The following is a 19,971-nucleotide window of genomic DNA, read 5'->3' as shown; positions in this document are numbered from 1 at the left end:
AGTGTAACGAACAACAAAGTTGAAGTTACGTATAGTTTCAAAGACGAATAGTTGCGGATCGATCGTTAAACAGAAACGTTGAAGAATGCTTTAGTTTTAAAGATCTCTTCAACGAGCTTCGACTATCGATAATATTTCAATTGCAACGTGTCAGATCGCACGAGGTGTATTTATGTAGAACAAACTATCTACGTATGTAAATTTCAAATCCAGAATGTAAAAAAGTTACAATTCATCGAGGCTCGAAAACATCCCGGGAAAACTCCTGTCGAAAATTGTTCGGCAGCAGATAAAACGTCGATGGGTGGCACAATAGGCGCTCGAGTATTTTTATATTTTTCCACGATGAACGACGAATCGGTTCAACGCACATGAGATCACGACGCATGGATCCCATCGATGCGGTGAATCGCGACAGAATTGCCCGCATCGAGGATCAAAGCGCGCGTCAGTCGGAATTTCCGGTGATAGATCAAATTCGTAGGTAACGAGAATCGCCATTAAAAAACAGAGATTCTCCGTACACTCGAGCATTCGCGAACGCGCGTGCATTCAGGAGGCTAACAAAGAAAAAGTGGAAACTCTTCCCTTCACCCCTTAATCTCCCACCCTGCTCGCAGTATACCCGCTGTTTGTTATAGCGTCACGACTGTGTTTGCTGTAAAATTCCGAACAAACTACAAGACAAACGAGGTATAGCCAACGAGCCGACCGGGGCTTGAGGGAGGGTGTAAAAGCCTCCTATCGTCGCATCCACCACTTTGATCCCTTTGTTTTGTTATAGGATGAGCCAGAGGATCAGCTTGCTAACTCAAAGGACTGCTCTCTTTCTCCATCCCCTCCGACTATCCCCACCATCGGTTCCGTTTCGCCCGCCTCTTTGCCCTTCTTTCCTCTCTTCCTTTTGTTTCCCTCTTCCTCTCCCTCCAACCAATTCCACCCTATCTACCGACGTTCTAATTCTCCTCTCAGAGAGAAGATAGCCCGGCCGCGACATCACCAACCCCTCGACACCCTTTCTCCACGTAATTGTGGACATAGCGTTAGCTCGCAGCAGAGCAAACGATCGCGCACATATAATTCCGTAGGTAGAATTGGGAAAGGAAAGGTACACCGATGCGAGCGTCATCGGTGTCCGTCCTATCTTCCCTTGCCCTCGTTCTCCCGCAGAAAGATTTTCTCCCGAAGCTCACACGTGGGTACGCCACTTCTACTTTGAACTTTATTCCCGGTACGTGCGTGCGATTCCTGATGCGCGGCCACCTCGTTCTTATCGATGACAACGACTGGTCGGATTTCAGGATCGCTTTAAAATACCTTTGGATACGAATGCGAGTCGCGTGCCCGAGAATCGCGAGCACGCGCTCGCCTCTGATATGTCGAGGCCATTGGAAAAATTGAAATCTGTAATTTCCTTTACCCTGTAGCGAATATCCAAAGACGCCACTTTTGTGGAAAATATATTTTCCACGTTAAATTGTACGGATGGGAAGTTTGGAACGAACGTAGCAAGAAACTTGGCGTATAATAAGTTTGAAGACTCGATGGTTCGAAAATTCGAAACGTTATCGTGCTCTGTCTAATTTCGTACATTTGTTAAATAAATCTTTACGCGTTTGTATCTATCTCTACCTGTGTTTCCATTGCTTTTATTTCACTCTCCTGGTCAACATTTATCGTTCAAATCATCGTTTAGATGATCCAGACATGGAAACGGAAGCGGAAGCGTTGAACGGCGAGGCCACCGATTCCCGAAAAATGGAAGTTCAGATCGGGGGTGCAGTGACTCTGGAGTGCGACGGTGGTTGTTGGGGACATGGTCCTGGAATGGATCCAGTCGGTGGTCCCGGCCCATTGGCTCTCAGTCGAGTCGTTTACCAGGAAGCTGGCGAGTATCGCTGCGTCGCACCTGACAGAAAAATGCAAGACACCTGGCGTGCTCAACTACCCTACCACATCAAGATCACTGGTAAGTCTCGATATACCAACACGATTATTCCTATTGTCTCATCGTCGTTTTTTCTCCTATTGTTATTATTTTGATTAAAAGTCTGGAATTCTCAAGATCACGATGTCTGATTAAAGGCATCGATGACTCGCTTGTCTGACATGAGATGGACCATTGCTACTTATGGCAATAAGCGCAGGTTTATTCTACTCCTGTACTATTTGTATTTATTCTAACAAGTGTCGATCAATTATCAGGTTAACTGGAGGAAATGAATCGGTTTTTTACTCTAATTGTTAATAATATCTCGGTGTAATAATTTATTCTCTTAGCGTATTATGTTTCCAACGTATCGTTATACGATGTTTATGATCGGAATGCATTGAAATTCATCAAATTAATTTCTAGCGATTAACTTTTAAGTCTGCGATTATAGAAGATTCCGACTAATGAACGACCTAGTTACCGGGTTAAGGAGAACCTTTACTCCTTTCCTCTTTAAGGAAATATAAATCTGCTCCTCCCTACCCATGTGAAAAATAATATCATCGTTCCTTTAATACGATTAATTTGGTAAAACGCGGTAGATCCTGTTGGATTAAGTTTAATTTAAATAAAACAAAGGACGACCTTGAATAACGGAAACCATCGATAATCAGTGCAGAGAAGGAGTGGGTTAATTTACCAGGAGGGCGGCTAATTCAAAGCTTATCGTCATTAGTCACTATCATGAGACTAACCCTCTTTCGTACCGCCTCAATGGAATTATCCAATTTTCTCCAATAATTGCTCGCGTGCGCCCTTCGACAACCACCTAATTGCAAGACTTATGAACGCACTTTAGATAAATTACGTTTGATCCTCGGCAGACCGAGTCCGCCAATTTGAACGACTACTTTCTCGTAGACCACTTTTCCTGCCTTTCGCCTTCGCTCCTTTCAACTTAATCGTTTACCTATTTTTCCAAATTTTCTCCCGTGAACGCGCGAACGTTTCTCTCGTCAGAGAAACCAGCAACGTTTTTTTACTCCGCGGTGTAAATAACCATTAGCCAACGGCCTCTTTTAAATTGTTCATATTCATTAAACCCTTTTTTCGTGTACTCGCGACTGTTGTATATTTTTTCTGTATTTTGGAATATTTACACGAGTAACCCACGTAGGAAAAGCGAGACGAGAGAATTAGAATTTTCTACCGTACGTTCTACATCCACTTCTATTTTTTCCTTCCTTTTTCTCTCTCCTCTTCTTTTACTTTTTTCATTCTTGTAACATTATTATCGTCCTTCGCGATGCGCTGCAACCGATGGTTTTTCCTTTCCTCCTTTCTCCGGCGATATATCGCGCGTAACACCGAGGAAAACGTGTTCTTTCCTCCGCTATGCAATATGCGGTGAGTTTGTTGTTCCATGAACGCATTCTTCCACTCGACATTAAGCGAATTTTCAACCGAAAAGCAGCAGCTTCTTTGAGAAATCAATCGACGCGCTCGCGTCGTTAAATACCCGGATAAATTGCCTGTAGGAGAAAAATTAATTAAAGCGGGATAAACGCGGTCATTAAATCAGTGTGAAACGAGCTTAAGAATGGACGGCGAACGAAATTGAACTTGCTACGACAGATCGTCGACGTTTGACGATCGTCAAATGGAATTATCTTGTTTCTACCACTGTTATACCGCTAACTTTGCTCCACGATAATTCTCCGAGTTATGTATAGCATAAATTCCTCGTAGTAATTGCAGGAATCCTTGATCAGTGAATAGTGGGATCGAGAATTTATATAATTCCAAGAATTTTTAATACAGTGATCGTATAACGCGGGAATTTAAATAACCTGAAAAATTAAAAATTCTCCACGTCTCTTACTTAGAGAAAATACATACAAGAACCGAGGTAATTCTAACATATCTGTGAGCTTTAAAAATGCCAAATTCGAGTGCAAAATTTTCAAATCTTTGCAATTAGAAGCCTTTGCATCTAAATCGTTATTTCAAATAATTCCAAGAACGCTCGATGTAGAAACCGTGTTAAAAGGAACAAGGATCTAAATAATTCCAAAAGTTTGTAGTTGAAAAATCATTTATCCAAGAATCGAGGCAGTTCTAAAAATCCCTCGTCCAAAGACTGTAAAATAGAAACTTTAAGTAATCCCGAAAACGTCCAATCTAAAAATCCCGTCGTAAGAAACAAGAATTTTGAATAAATCCGAAAATCGACGTTCTGGTCGTTTTCACTTGAATGGTCACGTTCCCCCATAGTATCTTCCTTCGGAATGACGGATATTCGACTTCTCGAAGGGTAGACTTGGATGAGAGGGAAAGAGAAAAGTCGAATCAATGGTAACAACAGTAGGGTCTTCGTCGTCGTGCGACTTCTGTTTGATCTTGGAAATGCGCGTTGCTATGTGTAGAAACATAGGTGGGATGCGCGTGTATATTGGAAGACCCGTTTTCCCCTGGTAAGGGCGCGGAAAACAAGTTTATGACGCGGAATGGGAATTGGTGCGTCGTAAAGGCTGTTTCGTACGCACCATGTCCTGTCGAAATGATCCTAGCCCATTTTAAGGGGGTGAGAAACTGAATCTCCCGACTACACGTTGGAAATTCTGCAACTACGATAGTTTCATGGTTTTAACATTGTCAAACGATTCTAAGTTGTTCCCGTTATACGGTTAGTTTATGTTTCAAAGGATAGCAGTGTTTAAAATCTCGTAGTTTATTTCTGCCGAAGAAAGAGGATTTCCTAGGGTTTATTTTTCTGGTTTTCTCGTTTGAAATTTTTTCGTTTTCTCTCCGAACGAACGAGGTTTCCAGTTGTAGACTAGACAACAAGAAACCATGTAAGAACTTGCTCCAAGTGTAAGATGATTTTCGACGTATTCGACTCGCAGTGCGGTATAAAATAAACAAGTTCGTAATTAACAAGAAATCAGTTGTACAAAGATAATGTACGAATGAAATATCGCGATAAAGTCTAAAACAAGAATCAACGTTCTCCTTTATCCAAACTCGACCTACCTTATTGCACGTTTTGCATCCTTCCTGATATTTCTATGGTTTAATTCGCATCTAATCTCGAGGATACAACTTTTACGACCATCGGAAACAAAGTATCTGTGAGGTAGCGTAACATCTCCTTTTTCCAAGACTATAAAACGTCGATGACATAACAAGAAGCAGCATCGCAAACATACGAATTGCGATTCAAGCATCGTATACCCGAAGAACACGATAATCCGACCTTAATAAGAATGTTCTTCGCGACTCCTTGTCCGGAGAGTTGGATAGCCGCGAATGAAAATGACGCGGGATTATAAGAACGAGAACCGAGCGGATGTCGGGCAAGAGGAGCGAGAAGACAGGAAACTTTGAGAACGTTTAACTTCTTCGTTCTTTCGCCGAGCTCTAGGTAAAGTAGTTCGAAACGGAAACCGATCGTTTGTCGTTTCTGACAGATTATGGAGGGTCAACGTCCAACACTTCGGGTGGAAAAGCAGTGTACGCTTCCCGGGGTATTAGAATCTGATTCAAAACCAAATCGTTAATGGAATCGACTATTATAAGTTTGTATGCCGAGTGCCGGCTTGGTAAGAGAGTTGAAAGCAACAGCATTTAGTAATGAATTTCTCCCTCTAGCCAAATATTTTACGTCAGATTCTACCTTCGAATCAGGTAACTAACTAAATGATTCTTTAAAATGTAATTCGTCTGATGATAGGATATTTATTAAATTCGCGATGACGAAGATTTTAAATGTCAATCAGTCGTTGACGCGATAGAAAGGCAAGATTTGATGACGACAAAAATAATATTGTTAATATCCTACCAAACTATTATACAAGAGAGTTTTCAAATTTTCAAATGTAAATTGCAAGCTAAATAGCGAAAGACTTTAAATCTTTTTAAATTTCAAAATCGGAAAGTTTAAATTTCTGAAAAGATGTAATTAAAAGTACCAAAGGTACGATCCTTTAACGTTTGAATCTCAGCATTTGCGCATAAATTTCCGATGCAAAGTATTGTAGCAGATCCAAACCGATCGAACGTTTCTTTAATACCCGTCACAGAGCGCATTCCGCGCACTATCTTTGTCCACGTTGCTTACACATCGATGATAAATGCAGATTCTTCTTTGCAAGCCGCAATCGTTGGCCTTTTCTCATTCTACGGTCTGCGGAAGCCTTTGCTTGCTATCCAGCCCGAGGCAATCGCTGAAGCAATCTCGACTTCTTATTGATTGCAGCTCAGGCAACTCGTGCGTGTAAGGGGCTCAGCCAGTCGAACGGTATCCTCGGGATTTTAAAATCGTTTCCCCGGATTGAACAAGGGGACGCCGCGGGAATCATCCTATCGCGAATTGTCTCGATTTCTCCGCTTGTTTTTTTCTTCCTCTGCTTCTCTTCTTGTTGCGAGTTGGAAAAACAACCGAACGAACCATTTTAATTCCTTCTGCAAATTATCGATTTTCTGTGCAAACATCGAAGAGACCGGCGAATTTTGTACGTTCTTGGAATACGTGGAATGAAAAGAATATCGTGGGGAAAATACAGCGAAGTTTGTTGGTTATATAAAACGTCAAGTTCCGATTTTTATGACTGCCCAGTGTTGACTTCCAACAAGGTTTCTCGCTTATTTCATTTTTTCCCTTTGATATGTACACGCTTTGGTAAACTTTGCGAAAAGTAGATTAATATTAGAAATGTATTGAAAATAAACGAATAGAAAAATATCGAACGGCGCGATAAATTACTGTAATTTATAATATATTCGTTATTTACTTTCTCTCTCTTTTTTTTTATACCTATTTCATAAACCCACGCGCGTAGAACGAAGCGTGCAACGAATATGCTTTGGATAACATGCACTTGGATTCCGAGATCCGCTTTTATAAATATTGCAGTCAATATTTCTTATCGGTGTTCCATGTATTTCTCAAAAGTTGGCGGTTCTTGACTTTGCCCGAGTTATTCGTTCGTAGAAAATCGCGTTTTTCCTCCGTGCGAAAAACATAGCGAACGTGTTTTTTCGAATTCGTTATCGTAAGAAAATTCTATGATCCTACGGAAGAAAAACCGTTTCTCTTCTTTAGCGAGATGGTTCAGTTAAACGTTTCGAGAAAAAACAGTTGCAAAATATTCGAGAATGTAGAAGAAGTCGTAGGAGCAAGGAGAAGTTTCGTGTTGGACCGAATTGTGGCCGCAATAAAACTACATTATGCTCCTGGTTCTTACGTTAGTTGGCTCTCTGGAACTCTACGACACGTTCGCGATAATTTCCCCACGAAATTGCGAACTGCTGCCTGCACGGGACACACTTTCGCAGTTTTACATGGTCGTGGTCGTTTATCATTAGACGAGCGGGAGTTTTGGGATTAAAATCTTTTTAAAGGAAAGAAAAATGGGAGGAAAGGAAACGAATGAAAGAAAAAGGTTGAGAAATAGTAAGAGAGAGAGAGAGAGAGAGAGAGAGAGGGAGGGGAATTATAACGAATTTTCGTCGCGAGTCACGAAAGATTAAACAACCTGTTGTTAATTAAGGTTCTCGGGAAATTTGCAGTTGAACGCTTTTCACGAGTAATTCGAGGAAAATTAGTAACCCGTCGTTGATTAAATCAAGTTAGACACTTGCTGATTTATGGACGCTCGTTTCGTACCGTGAAATGAAACTCGAAAAGGATGCAGTTTCCGAAAACAGTCAAGATCATTGAAACTAGGAATTTTACTCGCTGTGATATATCGTTGTAAATTTGTTTCTCCAAATTTTCTTTCCACTTTAATTAACGGTATACGATATCGAAGAAATATTTTAAGGAGAAAAAGCAGTAACTGTCTACTATGCGAAATTAAATATTCGTTAATTTAATTCCGCTGGTCAAAATTTCCTAGTCTTGCTATTGTAACATTTTCATTTGAAATTATCACTGTTTATATTAACCCTTTACGGCCACTCGAATTATTTCAGCTAAATGACGTTTCTCCGCCGCTTTACGCGAACATCGTTATACTCTGGTATTTTCGATCTAATTTCTCTAAACTTGATTCGTTGAAATATCTTTTGCGAAGACGCTACGATCATTTCATTTAAACCTTAATGTTCACTCATACAATAGATGTAATTAATATTTATCATTTCCAGAAGACCGGAGAATCGCAGGTTTAATCTTAATCGAAGATTAATTTCCAGAAACTGATTTAAAACTTCGTTCACGAGTATTCAGAAACTTTATGCTTGACTTCTAACTTTGTTTCTCAATGTACTTTGTGAAACGAAATCGCTAAACAATTTTTAATCGATATTCATTTTCTTCTCCCTGGAAATATTCATCAATTTCCTTGCGAGAACGAATAATTGGAGCACAAAACTTTCTCAATTGTCTTCGCGAATATCTGATTTACATAAAATTGTATCTTTAAACGTACTCCACGCTTTTAATTCATTAGTATCGATTTCTAAAATGCGAGGAACGTTGCTCTATTAATTACATCTTTCGTTTACACCCCCCCAAAAAACAGAGAAAAATTCCTCGTAAGGAACGCTCGACAAAAATACTCGAGAGAAACTTTAGGAAAAGAAGATAGGAAAAAAAAAGATCTGTGCGTAGATTGACGTACTTTTAGACAGAAATTCATCGTGGCTGTTTCTCGGGAAAGGAGAAGACGATAACTGGATTGCTTAGCTCGACAACCGAGGTTATTTCTTCGGTTACGTACGGCTCGTTAAGCGTTCGTTAAATGTTCACGCTGCGCCGAGCTAAGACATGCACCGTTTTTCGTCTGCTTTTCACCGGGCCGCAAGCTTATTTAAGCACCGCCACGGGAACTTATATAATAACAAGTTAAAGTGCTATACACCGCTCCGTAAGTGGCTTTTACCGAGGATTATCTTGCTTCACCTGGATCCCGCCAGGTTACCGCCGAAACACAAACATTGGTCGCGGATAGTACACCTCCTTGCTTTGAATTCACGTGTGTGCTTTGCAATTTCAATCGACGTTACACGTTAGTCCATCTATGTATGTATACCGTAACATGTTGCAAGGAAAAATGATTTAGAGACCTTTTTTTATTTTCCGCTTTCCTCGAGACTTGCGTTGTTTCAAACAGAACTAACAAAGAGTTTAATACATTTTTCCTTTAAAAACAAAATATAATATTTTTTTACATTTCTTTTTTCATCAATACAATCCTGACATTACTTAGAAAAAATAAGACGTACCTTCGAGCACGCCTTCTTTTTAATGAAATTACCGTCGCAAATACACTTGACTCGTCCGAACTAAATTAACACGCTAACAATTTCCTTCCCCTTTCTTGCGTAACAAGCCCAAGCCATAGCACGAAGCCAGAGACAGAACGAGAGGACTATTCGCTAAGCTCCCTATTCGGTATCCTCCGTATAATAATGTCTTTCGGTATCTCGTGGTTCGAATCTAAATTTAAATTGCTCAAACACTTTCTGCCGTGTTCAGATACCTATCTAAAATTGTTGCTTTAATATCGACCTCGCGTTTTCCCATTAAAGAATAATCGAACGCTCGAATCTCGATTGTTGCCAGACAATCGTCAAGTAAAATTTCTAATTAACCACCCTTCCCGCAACATTCTCACTCAAAATTTCATTGTAACAAGCTACGATCGTAAGAGGGTTGAACTTCTGTTCGCCTAAACAACCGTCTTCCGTAGTTACGTCTGGCAAAGCATGGCAAAGACCGATATCACGATTTCATATTTGCATGGTTAATAAAAGGAACGGTCGAATCAGCGAGTCATTTACAAGGGAAACGTATCAGAGTGGCTAGGAACAAAAGGCTGATTATAGGATCAAAGCGCAGGAAGCAAGAGGGAAAGGAAGCGGTTCTGCCGTGAAAAGGTCCTCACACTCCTCTTTCGTTCTCTTCTGCTCCCGTCTCGTTTGGTTTAGTCTCGTCTCGTCGACGGCAATAGCTCACGGCGCGTTGCAAATTTTTCAACAAGTCGAAGTTTCAGTTACGCGCCATCCAGCTTTTCCCCTCCGCGCGGAAATTAACCAGGCCTCCTTTTGTGGCCTGTTTCGCGGCTAGCGAACGCGCTCGCGAACGATATGATTAAAGGAAGCTGAATCTTGCGGCTTCTTCGTCTCGACGAGCTTCTCTTCCGTTGCTTTTTATTCGTCGATTCGGAGTTATGACCGGTTGAATGGAAATCAGAGGCATCGCCGTTGCTCGTTTCAACAGGCAAATTCGCTGATGAAGAGGGAATAATCGGTCTCGAAGATACTTGGACGATAAAATAAAACGAGCCTGGGTCTTTTTCAGGACCGTAAGGAAATTTAGGGGCTAATAAAATTTGCGGCTCTTCCTTCCCGGAATGTTTAATTGCGGAAAAAGGGGTTCGCGATGGTTACAGAATGACAGCCCTCTTTAGCCGTGGAAATTGAGGTCTGAGAATTTATAATTCAAGAGAACAATTCGAGGCACGTTTCGGAAATGGTTTATTATACTGTTGAAACTTAACGATTGCTTCTAGACAGAAAAGAAGATTGATCTGACTGATACGTTACATAGCAAGAAATTGTCTGGTTGCTTCGCAAAATACAGATAGAATCGTTCCAAATGTATTGACATTATCATTTAAAAAGAGAATAAATTAAATATTGTACAGTGTAAAATTCCTAATTGCGTCTAAAATATGATTATTTCGCGAATATATAAATATAATCGATAACTATAATTCCAACAATCACTGGACATTCTGTAATAATTAACCCAAAATATCCAACATTGAACAGATAATAGAATTTCACAGCCCATGTAATACTACTTCCCTAATACATATACAATTAACAATGATAATGAACGTAAATTTCACACGTCAATAATCGGAATTCTAAAATTATTTGATACTACAGCAAATTTGTAATATTTCATTAGCTTCATTAGCTAAAATAATACTAAATACAATGACCAAGTGTTTAAAAAATAATGTCGAACGATGAAAAATACGATTGAATGTACGTCGTGCAAGTAGGAATATCAGAAAATCGCATTCGAGCCTATTAATTCATGCGTCTGGTAATAGTCGACAGCTAGAACGCTTCTTATGGCGTTATAATTGAACGCGCAAAGGTGACACGCTCGAAGTGTCGTGATTCCAGTGGTTGCTGATGGAATTCCGCTTTCACGTACACGCCCGCCACATATTCCGTGGAAACCGTCACGAAGCCTCTGAACAATTTTCCCCCGCGGCAATCTCAGGCTTCTCGTCGATTGTTGTAGCAAGTTTCCTTACGGTGTTTCAGCGCGAACGATTGCACTTACGACAACGCCGAATGCATACCGAGGATTGAGAAAATGTCACGCAATTGCCGCCAAAACGAAACCGATAGAAGCTAACCAAAATGAGATAAATGGAAAAGATTTCTTGCACGATACGATCGAGATTAACATCTTTTCTTTAATTTGATATCGCAAGCATTGTTCGGAGTCTAATACGACGCCATTTTTGCAATAAAAGTTAACATAACCAAGGAAATAGATTTCTCTAACCTCAATACCGAAAAACTGATTTCTATGTATTAATATCGAGGTTTATATCATATGAATCTGAATATAATTTCATAAATGAGCGATATTTCAATAACGTAATCGCACACATATGCATAACAGTTGTGCAAGAATTCAGAAACATATAATCGGAAATTTAACCGGAATGGTAGATGGAAATACGCATGAAATCACGCAAATGTTCGGACAATCGTATGCAAAAATTCAGGGATTTACTTATTTAGAAATAATTAACTCACCTCTTGCAGCAATACGCGTACCGAGGACAGCATACAAAATTCAAGGATTCTGGAAATGCATTGCGAAACATACGCGTAAATATATTGAAAATAACATACGGAAACGCACAAAAATATACGAAAAAGTTCACGACGCGTATAAAGTCGTATAAAACTACGTAATGCGCAGGAAACGTGCCCAGAAACTCGCGGGGTCTTGCACAAACAGACTAGATGTCACTCGTGGACGCATGCGCATAACCTCACCAATCTATGGAGTAATAAACGGGTAATCGCACGCGAAATCACGCGAGTACATACGCGAAAGCAAGCGTTGATTCATGGTTAAACACACGCGAATACATAGAGTAATCCATTATTAAACATACGTGAACACATGTGGTAATACATTAGGGACCAATCTTAACCACCGTTGGACATACGAGAATGCATGCAGAAAAACACCAATTGTTACCCACGCACACCTGCCAACAGAAACGGTAAAATCTAGATTAGCACACAGCATCTAGTCTAACCCTAAACCATACATACCCACGAATATCCACACAGCTTGTTCAATTATGTTCTAGAATGATTGAATAGTGCGATGTTTACGGTACGACTGCCACGGAGAAATTGGTTATAGTGCCCAGAGCGGCGTCATCGATTCAGGTATGTCGTCGATATTATGATTCGAAGAATCCGAAAATGTGGATTGTGAGGTTATTAGTATAGTATCGTGAAATACTCGTTTAAAAAAGTCGATGGACTTGCTGGGAGTTCTCTGGTCCCCTCAGAAAAGTGAGTACTTGAAAAGACATGATTATATTTAATCACGGACGACTGTGAAAACGTGTGTGTGGTGGAAGTACGAAAAGCGTTAAAAATGAATGCTTTGATGGAAAAAGAGGTTGTTGGTAGTTGTCGTTGGTTGACGTGGGTTGCGAGTTGTCGTTAGAAATTGATTAGTTGTATCGATTTAGTTGCTGTAGTTGTAGACATTAATATATTAAGAAATAGTTCTAGTTAAATAATCATAGTTTTCTATTCCATCATTCTAAGAAAAGTATATACAAAATAAAAATCCCTATATTAGTAATAGAATATATGAATTTCTTTGTTATCGAATTGATTATTATCGAAATTCGATTGTTTCAATTATTGACTGACGCTGTTAATTCTTATTGTTTAATAATTCTTACGATTGCAATAACAATAACCAATATTTATAATACAGTGTGGGATTTTTTCAATACTTTTTGAATTTTCATATCATATTTACAATGGTTGAACGCAATTTAATAATCTAGTATAATATTAGGACAATATAGTAATATTGCTTGTTATTTATTCAAGCAATATTTGCAATATCTTTTGCAATTAATTAGTGATTCGTCGACGATTCGAATTTAAAGCTTGCTTTTATATATAGTTATATAAGTATATTACATATAAATATGCTTGGTTATACCAGCTGCTAATTGTTTAAACTTCTTCATTGGTATTTTGCTATCCTATTTTTACATTCCAATTCCATCCATTTAAAAATCGTATTGGCCATTGACGCTTTGTATAGAATGGAGGCTACTGTGTTAAAACAGGATGGATTCTATAGTTAGAATGTTCATTCTCACAACCGTTACTGTAAAATTCCCTTGTTCTCTATAAAAATTGTCTCGTAACTGGGACTAGTTCTGAAAAACACGAGCACATACTCCATTACCTAGGGACTCGCTTTTTCTCTCGCCATATTCTCTCCCTATCGGCATTAACGAACAATCGTACACATAGAAAACTGGACTGTCGATATGTAATATATATATTTTATTTTGCAGTTTTACGATTATGTTCCACCTTTTCGTGCTTTTACCGATTTTACTTTACCGTGCTTCGGTATATTTCTGTACTTCCTTCGTCTTCTTCTTTTCATCGACTTGCTAATTAATTTTTATCTCATTATTACTCCACGTTATAATCGATAGGAGAGACGTTTAAAGATTTAAAAATCCATGAACTACTACAGCCGCAGAAAATATTTGTATCTATTATATCATTTACATGTTAATTAATTAGGTCCAAGTATACTAAACTTCGTATGATTTACTGATACTTTCATACAACTACGAAACTTGGGTACTATGAAAACGAAATATAACGTGTAATAAAAGGACGCTTCATTGGAAAATAGGAGAATGTGCAAATACTTTTCGTAGTATATAATTTACGGTATATTTAAAAATTCTTACATATCACAGGAGATCTCCACAATTACAAATATATGTATCTACTATTTTTCGCTTTGTCGGATCTGTCAAAACCTCTCCGATCGTTTTGAAGGTTTCGATGAACTGCCAAAAGAACGGTACTTGCCAGCAGGCGGTGCGGCGTCGTAGCGGAAAAAAACAAGATTGAGTGGCCGTCGAAGGAATTTTTCTTCGAGCCACGTTACACGTATGCGGCCGCGTATCCCTTCATCGCGATTCGATGATGAACGACTCGACTCTGTCAGCGTCGCGTTAGACAATGTAAAAACCTTGGACCACGAGGATCAATTGCCCCGTCGTAATGGCAATAGACGGTCCATCCTTGCCGCATTTTCCTCGACGCTCGAGAATTAAGCGTAGTCTATTGATCCTCGATCCACACAGAGGAACCACTTGCTGGTTGCAAGGTCAGTTCGATCATGATTAAAAAGTAAATTGCATGCCAAAAACGTGACGTTGAATACGTTGCTCGATGTTTTTACAATTGTATTTCACGCGGATAATAGTAACTTTTCCCATATAAAACGTTGCAAAGACAAAATTGATTAATAGTATAAAGGAAACTTCGTAGTTCATAATTTGCTGTTAGAAATTACATATTTTGCTTATAAAACGTGATAGCGATATGTCTCTTATGTACCTTGTAGTACGAATACATCAACGTAACATATGCATGACTGGAATACAGAAGAGAACTAAAATGTGAAAGATAATATTGTAGAACGCAGAGAGGAACGTGTTCGTATTTTGTCAGAGACAAATATAAGCAATAAGAAACGTGAAAGTTACCTCTTATTATTTTAACATGTACAATAATTCTTGGCAATTTTTTCACATAATCTCGAACAAATTACTAGCTGTATGTATTTTCTAATACATATGAGAACCAATTAAATTTTTTATAATACATATTTTGATTAATTAAACATTCTATCGTACTTACACATGAACATAATACAACACAGAGTAGGATAAGTATCGAACGGTTCCAACCACGTAACCACAGGAATTTTCAAGTGTCCAACTTTCGTAATCCACTTCGTATGATGGAATTACTGCTTTAATCCGCCGGTTCATTACTCGAAAGTTAACAAACGTTCGATCGAAACGGAAGAAGCTTTCGGTTGAGATCTTCTCGAAACGAAAAAACAACGGAGCAATGAAACGGTCGGGGGAAAGAACAAACAGCTATCCTTTTTAACAAGCGATGCAATAATAAACTGTGGCTGCTCGAACGAGAACGCAAATAAAGCCAGAAAATTGAAGACAAATATATTTTTAACTCTGCTTGCAACTTTCGTTATGATCCATGGTGAACCAGCTGTGCCTCGTTTTTTCACAATCGCATTCCCGTGAGTCATATGGGGAGGGGATCTTCATCTTCATTCTCTTGCTATCCAACCAGAAAAAAAAACAATAGGAAAGTTTGATTAGGGCGATAATCGAGCCATGAAGTACCGTTAAAGCGAATTACGATCGTTGATCGTGGTACATTGCCACTTAAACACGAAAGTTCTTTAAAAATAACTGGTGGAAGGGTGAATCTGATCATCCAGCTGCCCAAGGGGATGACGAAAGAGAATATAGGGAGTTCTCAGAGTCAATGACTCTCTGTCGCGTCTTCGATCTCCCCCGTGACTGGATTTCTGTCAGTCGAGATTACCTTTTTTGTCATTCCTGTCACGTCTGTCTCTCTTTCAGTCACCCCCGCCACGTTCTCCGTTCTCCTATCTACCCTTCGTTCTTCCCACGTTTTTCACCCGGGAAGAATATTTAAAAATGGCAGGAAAAGACGATGGAAACGTTCTAGCGCGTTGATCGCGAGATATTCGATTGATTTCCAGTCGTTAGGTTAAAATAAGATGCTCGCGAAGGGGGAAATTTTGTTGTTGGAAATAGTTAAGAGTCGTTCGAGTTAAATTAACTTTCAGTTCGCTTAAAATAATTAACAAAGTTGCACCAAGTGAAGCAAACTTTGACGTTTTTATAACTTTCAGTTAGACAACAATTTTCATTTATAATGAGATATTTTAATTGAGAAATTGGATAGTGTGTAACAATCTACTGCACTGAAAACACAGTTTTAGTGAAAGCACAATTTTCTAGCAATTACTCATTCGGAAAGAGATTTCGCTTCTCGGTACCACACTGTCTTTTTGGAATTATCGGCCATTTATCAATTTGTCGGCGGTTTAAACCTTCACCTCGATGAAAAGAAAGAAGCATTATCTGCTAAACAGATTTCAATTTCGCGTTGGTCCATGGTGAACAGCTACATTTGCACGGTACACCGAGTCGCGTGACTTCTATAGGAACGCTATACGGTCTCGAGGGCTGACAGATGTAGTGGGCATTAACTCCCTTTTGCTCTTGTCGTAGCCCCCCCCCCCTTGCTCCTTCTTCCCGCTTTCCACTTAGCTCCTTTTCGTTCCACCGGTTGGCCGGGAACGAAAAGTTTCCTTCCATGCCCGTTTCACACAGACTGATCAATTTTGTTTTCGACTTCGTGAAAGTTGTTTTCAACGGCGAACGAGCTTTCGAGATTCTATCATAATTTTCGTAGCTGTCGTTCTATGTACAAAAAGGGAAGAGAAGGAAGAAAAACAGGTATAAAGCTGGATGAAAAAATAAAAAGGTAAAATATAGGCGAAAAACGTCGACAACCCAAAAATCGTTCGTTCGGATAAGATATCCATCGAAAAACATTTTCGACGTTCATCGGTGCCAAAAAGAGATGCGCTCCATAGAAAAAAGGTAGTAGCATTCTCTCGTGTATCGTAACGCGAGAGGCGAATAAATTTTTCCAGTAAAATATGCAACGACACCTATTAACCGATGGTACAGTGCACGGAAACGACTGTATCGGCAGGTTGGTTCAACCCCCGGTAATGATCACGGCGGCAATTTAATAGCCGTGTAATTAACATGTGGAGCGCATCCGGAATGCGTTAATGAACGGAATTGAGGAAGATTAAACAAAATTCGGTCGAGTTATAGCGTATTTTGGCGCCCGTCTATCGAAAATACCTTCGATCCTTCCAACTGAAATTTTAACGAGACGGTCTCGTCGAAACGGGAAATCCATTAAGAAATCAACTCCATAACGCGAATATTTGCGGGCAATCGACTGAATCGCCAAGAGACAGTAGTTATTCGAATCGATTGTGCAGATTATATAATCGTATAATAGATGACGTAAAAACAGTGGATTTTTGTTACGTTTCCCGATAAAATAACAATGGCGTCAGGTTCCAGTAGAATTTTTTACACAAGGGATTTCAGTTAAAAGGTAAAATTTATTTTCTTTATATTCGGTTCTTTACGTTCAAATAAATATCCTTCAAAGTATTTTGAACGTTATCGTAGAAAATCGTTGTTCCCTTCGTGCCTGTATTTTAACCCGAGAATGCAATCGCTTTTAGAATGAGTGGAAAAGAACAAACATTCGTTCATCGGTGTCATCACAACGGCGTCGAATCGCTTTTTACCTTTTTATGAAAAAAAGAAGGAAAAGCTGTGAAAGCTCGGGCACAATATTTACGAAGACACTTCGGGGCTCGATCGCAGGAATTTTGCATGCCCACTCGTCTCTCCTGAAATATAACGATTTTCGCAGGCAACAGTACGAGAAAGGAATTCGCTTCAGCGTTACGTCGATTGTGGGCATTTTTTCCGCTTTTTACGAGAGTCAGGGAAAGTCCGGCACACTGTATATTTACGGGAATATTTTCGTTCTATCCCCATGGAGTTTCGTTGGCAGGATTTCTCTCGGTTTAAAGTATTGCAATTTCTAAATCGATGGCAAATGAAATAATATTCCTAACAACAGTTTGTAGCTTTATCGTTATCTTTACTAAAAATTAGGAAATTGAAAAACATCTAACTTTTTCGCCGATTATTCGATGCAACGAGTATAAAAACATCGGTCATCTATTTAATCAATAGAGGAATTTCTATAGTCAAAGTATAGAAGTCTGCGTTTTATTAATTACGCAGGTAGCTTGATTCTTCCATTTAAATTTTATATTATTTATTTTACGATTTTATTTGTATCTAAAAATTTTAATACAAATGAGACGACTCGACGTTCTTTTTCGACGCAATCGTAGATTTTTCACTGCTTAACGTAAGTTCCATTATCATCAGCACACGTATCGCGATAAATTATGTTTCAAGAAATATTTCGGTTAACGGGATCCTTTTCTTTTTTCCTCTCCGAGCTCATCAAAATGCAAGCTCCGATCCAAGCAAATCTCCACCTCGAGACAATTTTTAAATCTTCGCCCAGAAGGACAGGGAAATCCATCGTGGAAGTCGTTCACGTAGCCTCAGGATCCTCTTCCTCTCTTTTTTCTTGCGCCCTCTTTTTTCCATGGTTCTTGTCAAGACGCCAGAGACAGTAGAGCTCAGGATGGAATATCATAAAAGCGCTATTAGCGAATCTGACGCGATCTGCTATGCAGATTAATCGTATTCCCTGACCCGCCTTGCACCACGGCTGAAGAATATCGCCAGGGGGATATTAGGTATGCACGGCGCGACGCCGTGACCATAAATCAATTTGTATCCCGGCCGTAATGTGTTCATAATTCATGCTTAGCCTAACACAGCTATATGTAAGCGATGAAAAATTAACGCTGCGAAAATAACCGCTGATATTTCGTCTTATTATCGATGGCTGTCCGTCGAATCGCTCGTTCCAGCCGATATCCATTTTTTCTTACTTTTTCTTAGCCCTTCTATTCCAGTTGTTAATACCAGGAAAAATATCCGGTTCAATGATGTGGAAACACTTGCTGTTTCATGCTGTTTAATCAATGTATAATTACAACTGATGGGTTTGCAGTGATTTCTTATTGATTTTGAGAATATAGAATTTGCTTTTTTTTTAAATAATGAAATTTTCTCGAAAAGAGTGGTTAGAATATTTTTTTATTTATTACCCTATAAATTTCCTAGTATCGAGTGAAATGGTTTACTTTCTGAAAGAAAAAAATTAGCGATAATACGTATATGTCGAAAAGAATAAAGGAACACGTAATATGTTCAATTAGCGTAATGGTATGAGACTAACGATATGATTACGACGTTTGGTCAATGTGGTATGTTTAGAGCGGTCATTTTATGATTCAATTATGTATATGTTGCGGTAAATACAAGTACGGTTACTAGCAAATTTATACGTGTATATAATTTTACTAGTGGAACGGTGTTTCGAAATTGATAACGTTGCCTGTTACTGGGAAATGTATGTGCTTTGGTAAAAGCGTACTAATGGATGCGTGTCTTTTGAAAAATTGATATATTTGTATGCTAAATATAGTTTCATGAAAACACGGGCGATTTTTATCTTGCAACAATGAAAAGAGTAGAAAGTAGGTCGAAAATTGTTTTATCGGAGAAGCACTGACTCGGTATTGTTTAATATTGAGTTTGATATTGAATGTATGAAATATATTTCATTGCTTTTATTACAATAGGTACAAAAAATAATCTTGTTCTGATTCTATTTCCTGATGAGTATTGCATAGAAAATATTCGATATATTTGTATATTATTGCATAATATTTTGTAAGTTACATTAGAATTCCGTCTTGGCAGTAAATTAATCTCATGCGTATATTTTTAGAAATATTTTACAAGATTTCGAAATTCCGCTTATTCGTAGTCCTTGATACTAAATAAACACTATCTTACAACATATTATAGTTTCTCATATTGGTATAAGATCGTAAGTCTAAGGTTTATTGCATGTATAAGAAACTATTAGATCTGGAAAATTTGAAAGTACAAATTATCGAAGATATTCCTATACAATCATCTAAAATCTAATTTTAAGTCGCATCAACAAGTTTCAAAAATGCATATTCTAAATGTAAATGTGGACGACCTTATTCTACAACGATCCGATATTGAGTTACCCCATCAGAGATCTCCTAAAACCGAATTTATCACCTTGCAAGACGATTGTTTCCGTACCATCCGATTATTCAAATACTT

At 38.8% G+C, this 19,971-nt stretch overlaps 1 protein-coding gene across 1 annotated transcript in view; it reads left to right on the top strand.

The window, feature by feature from the left end:
- LOC100651512 (B-cell receptor CD22) overlaps nucleotides 1-19,971 on the top strand; it is a 310,916-nt gene that overhangs the window by 236,092 nt on the left and 54,853 nt on the right. Inside the window, exon 9 of the mRNA XM_003393124.3 lies at nucleotides 1,697-1,969. Coding sequence (XP_003393172.1) covers nucleotides 1,697-1,969 — 273 coding nt within the window. The remainder of the gene's footprint in view (nucleotides 1-1,696; nucleotides 1,970-19,971) is intronic.

Source organism: Bombus terrestris, chromosome 1 (assembly GCF_910591885.1).
Source record: "Bombus terrestris chromosome 1, iyBomTerr1.2, whole genome shotgun sequence".
Classification (NCBI taxonomy): Eukaryota; Metazoa; Arthropoda; class Insecta; order Hymenoptera; family Apidae; genus Bombus; species Bombus terrestris.
The sequence above is the reverse complement of the archived record's forward strand: the minus strand, read 5'-3'. Positions and strand labels throughout refer to the sequence as shown.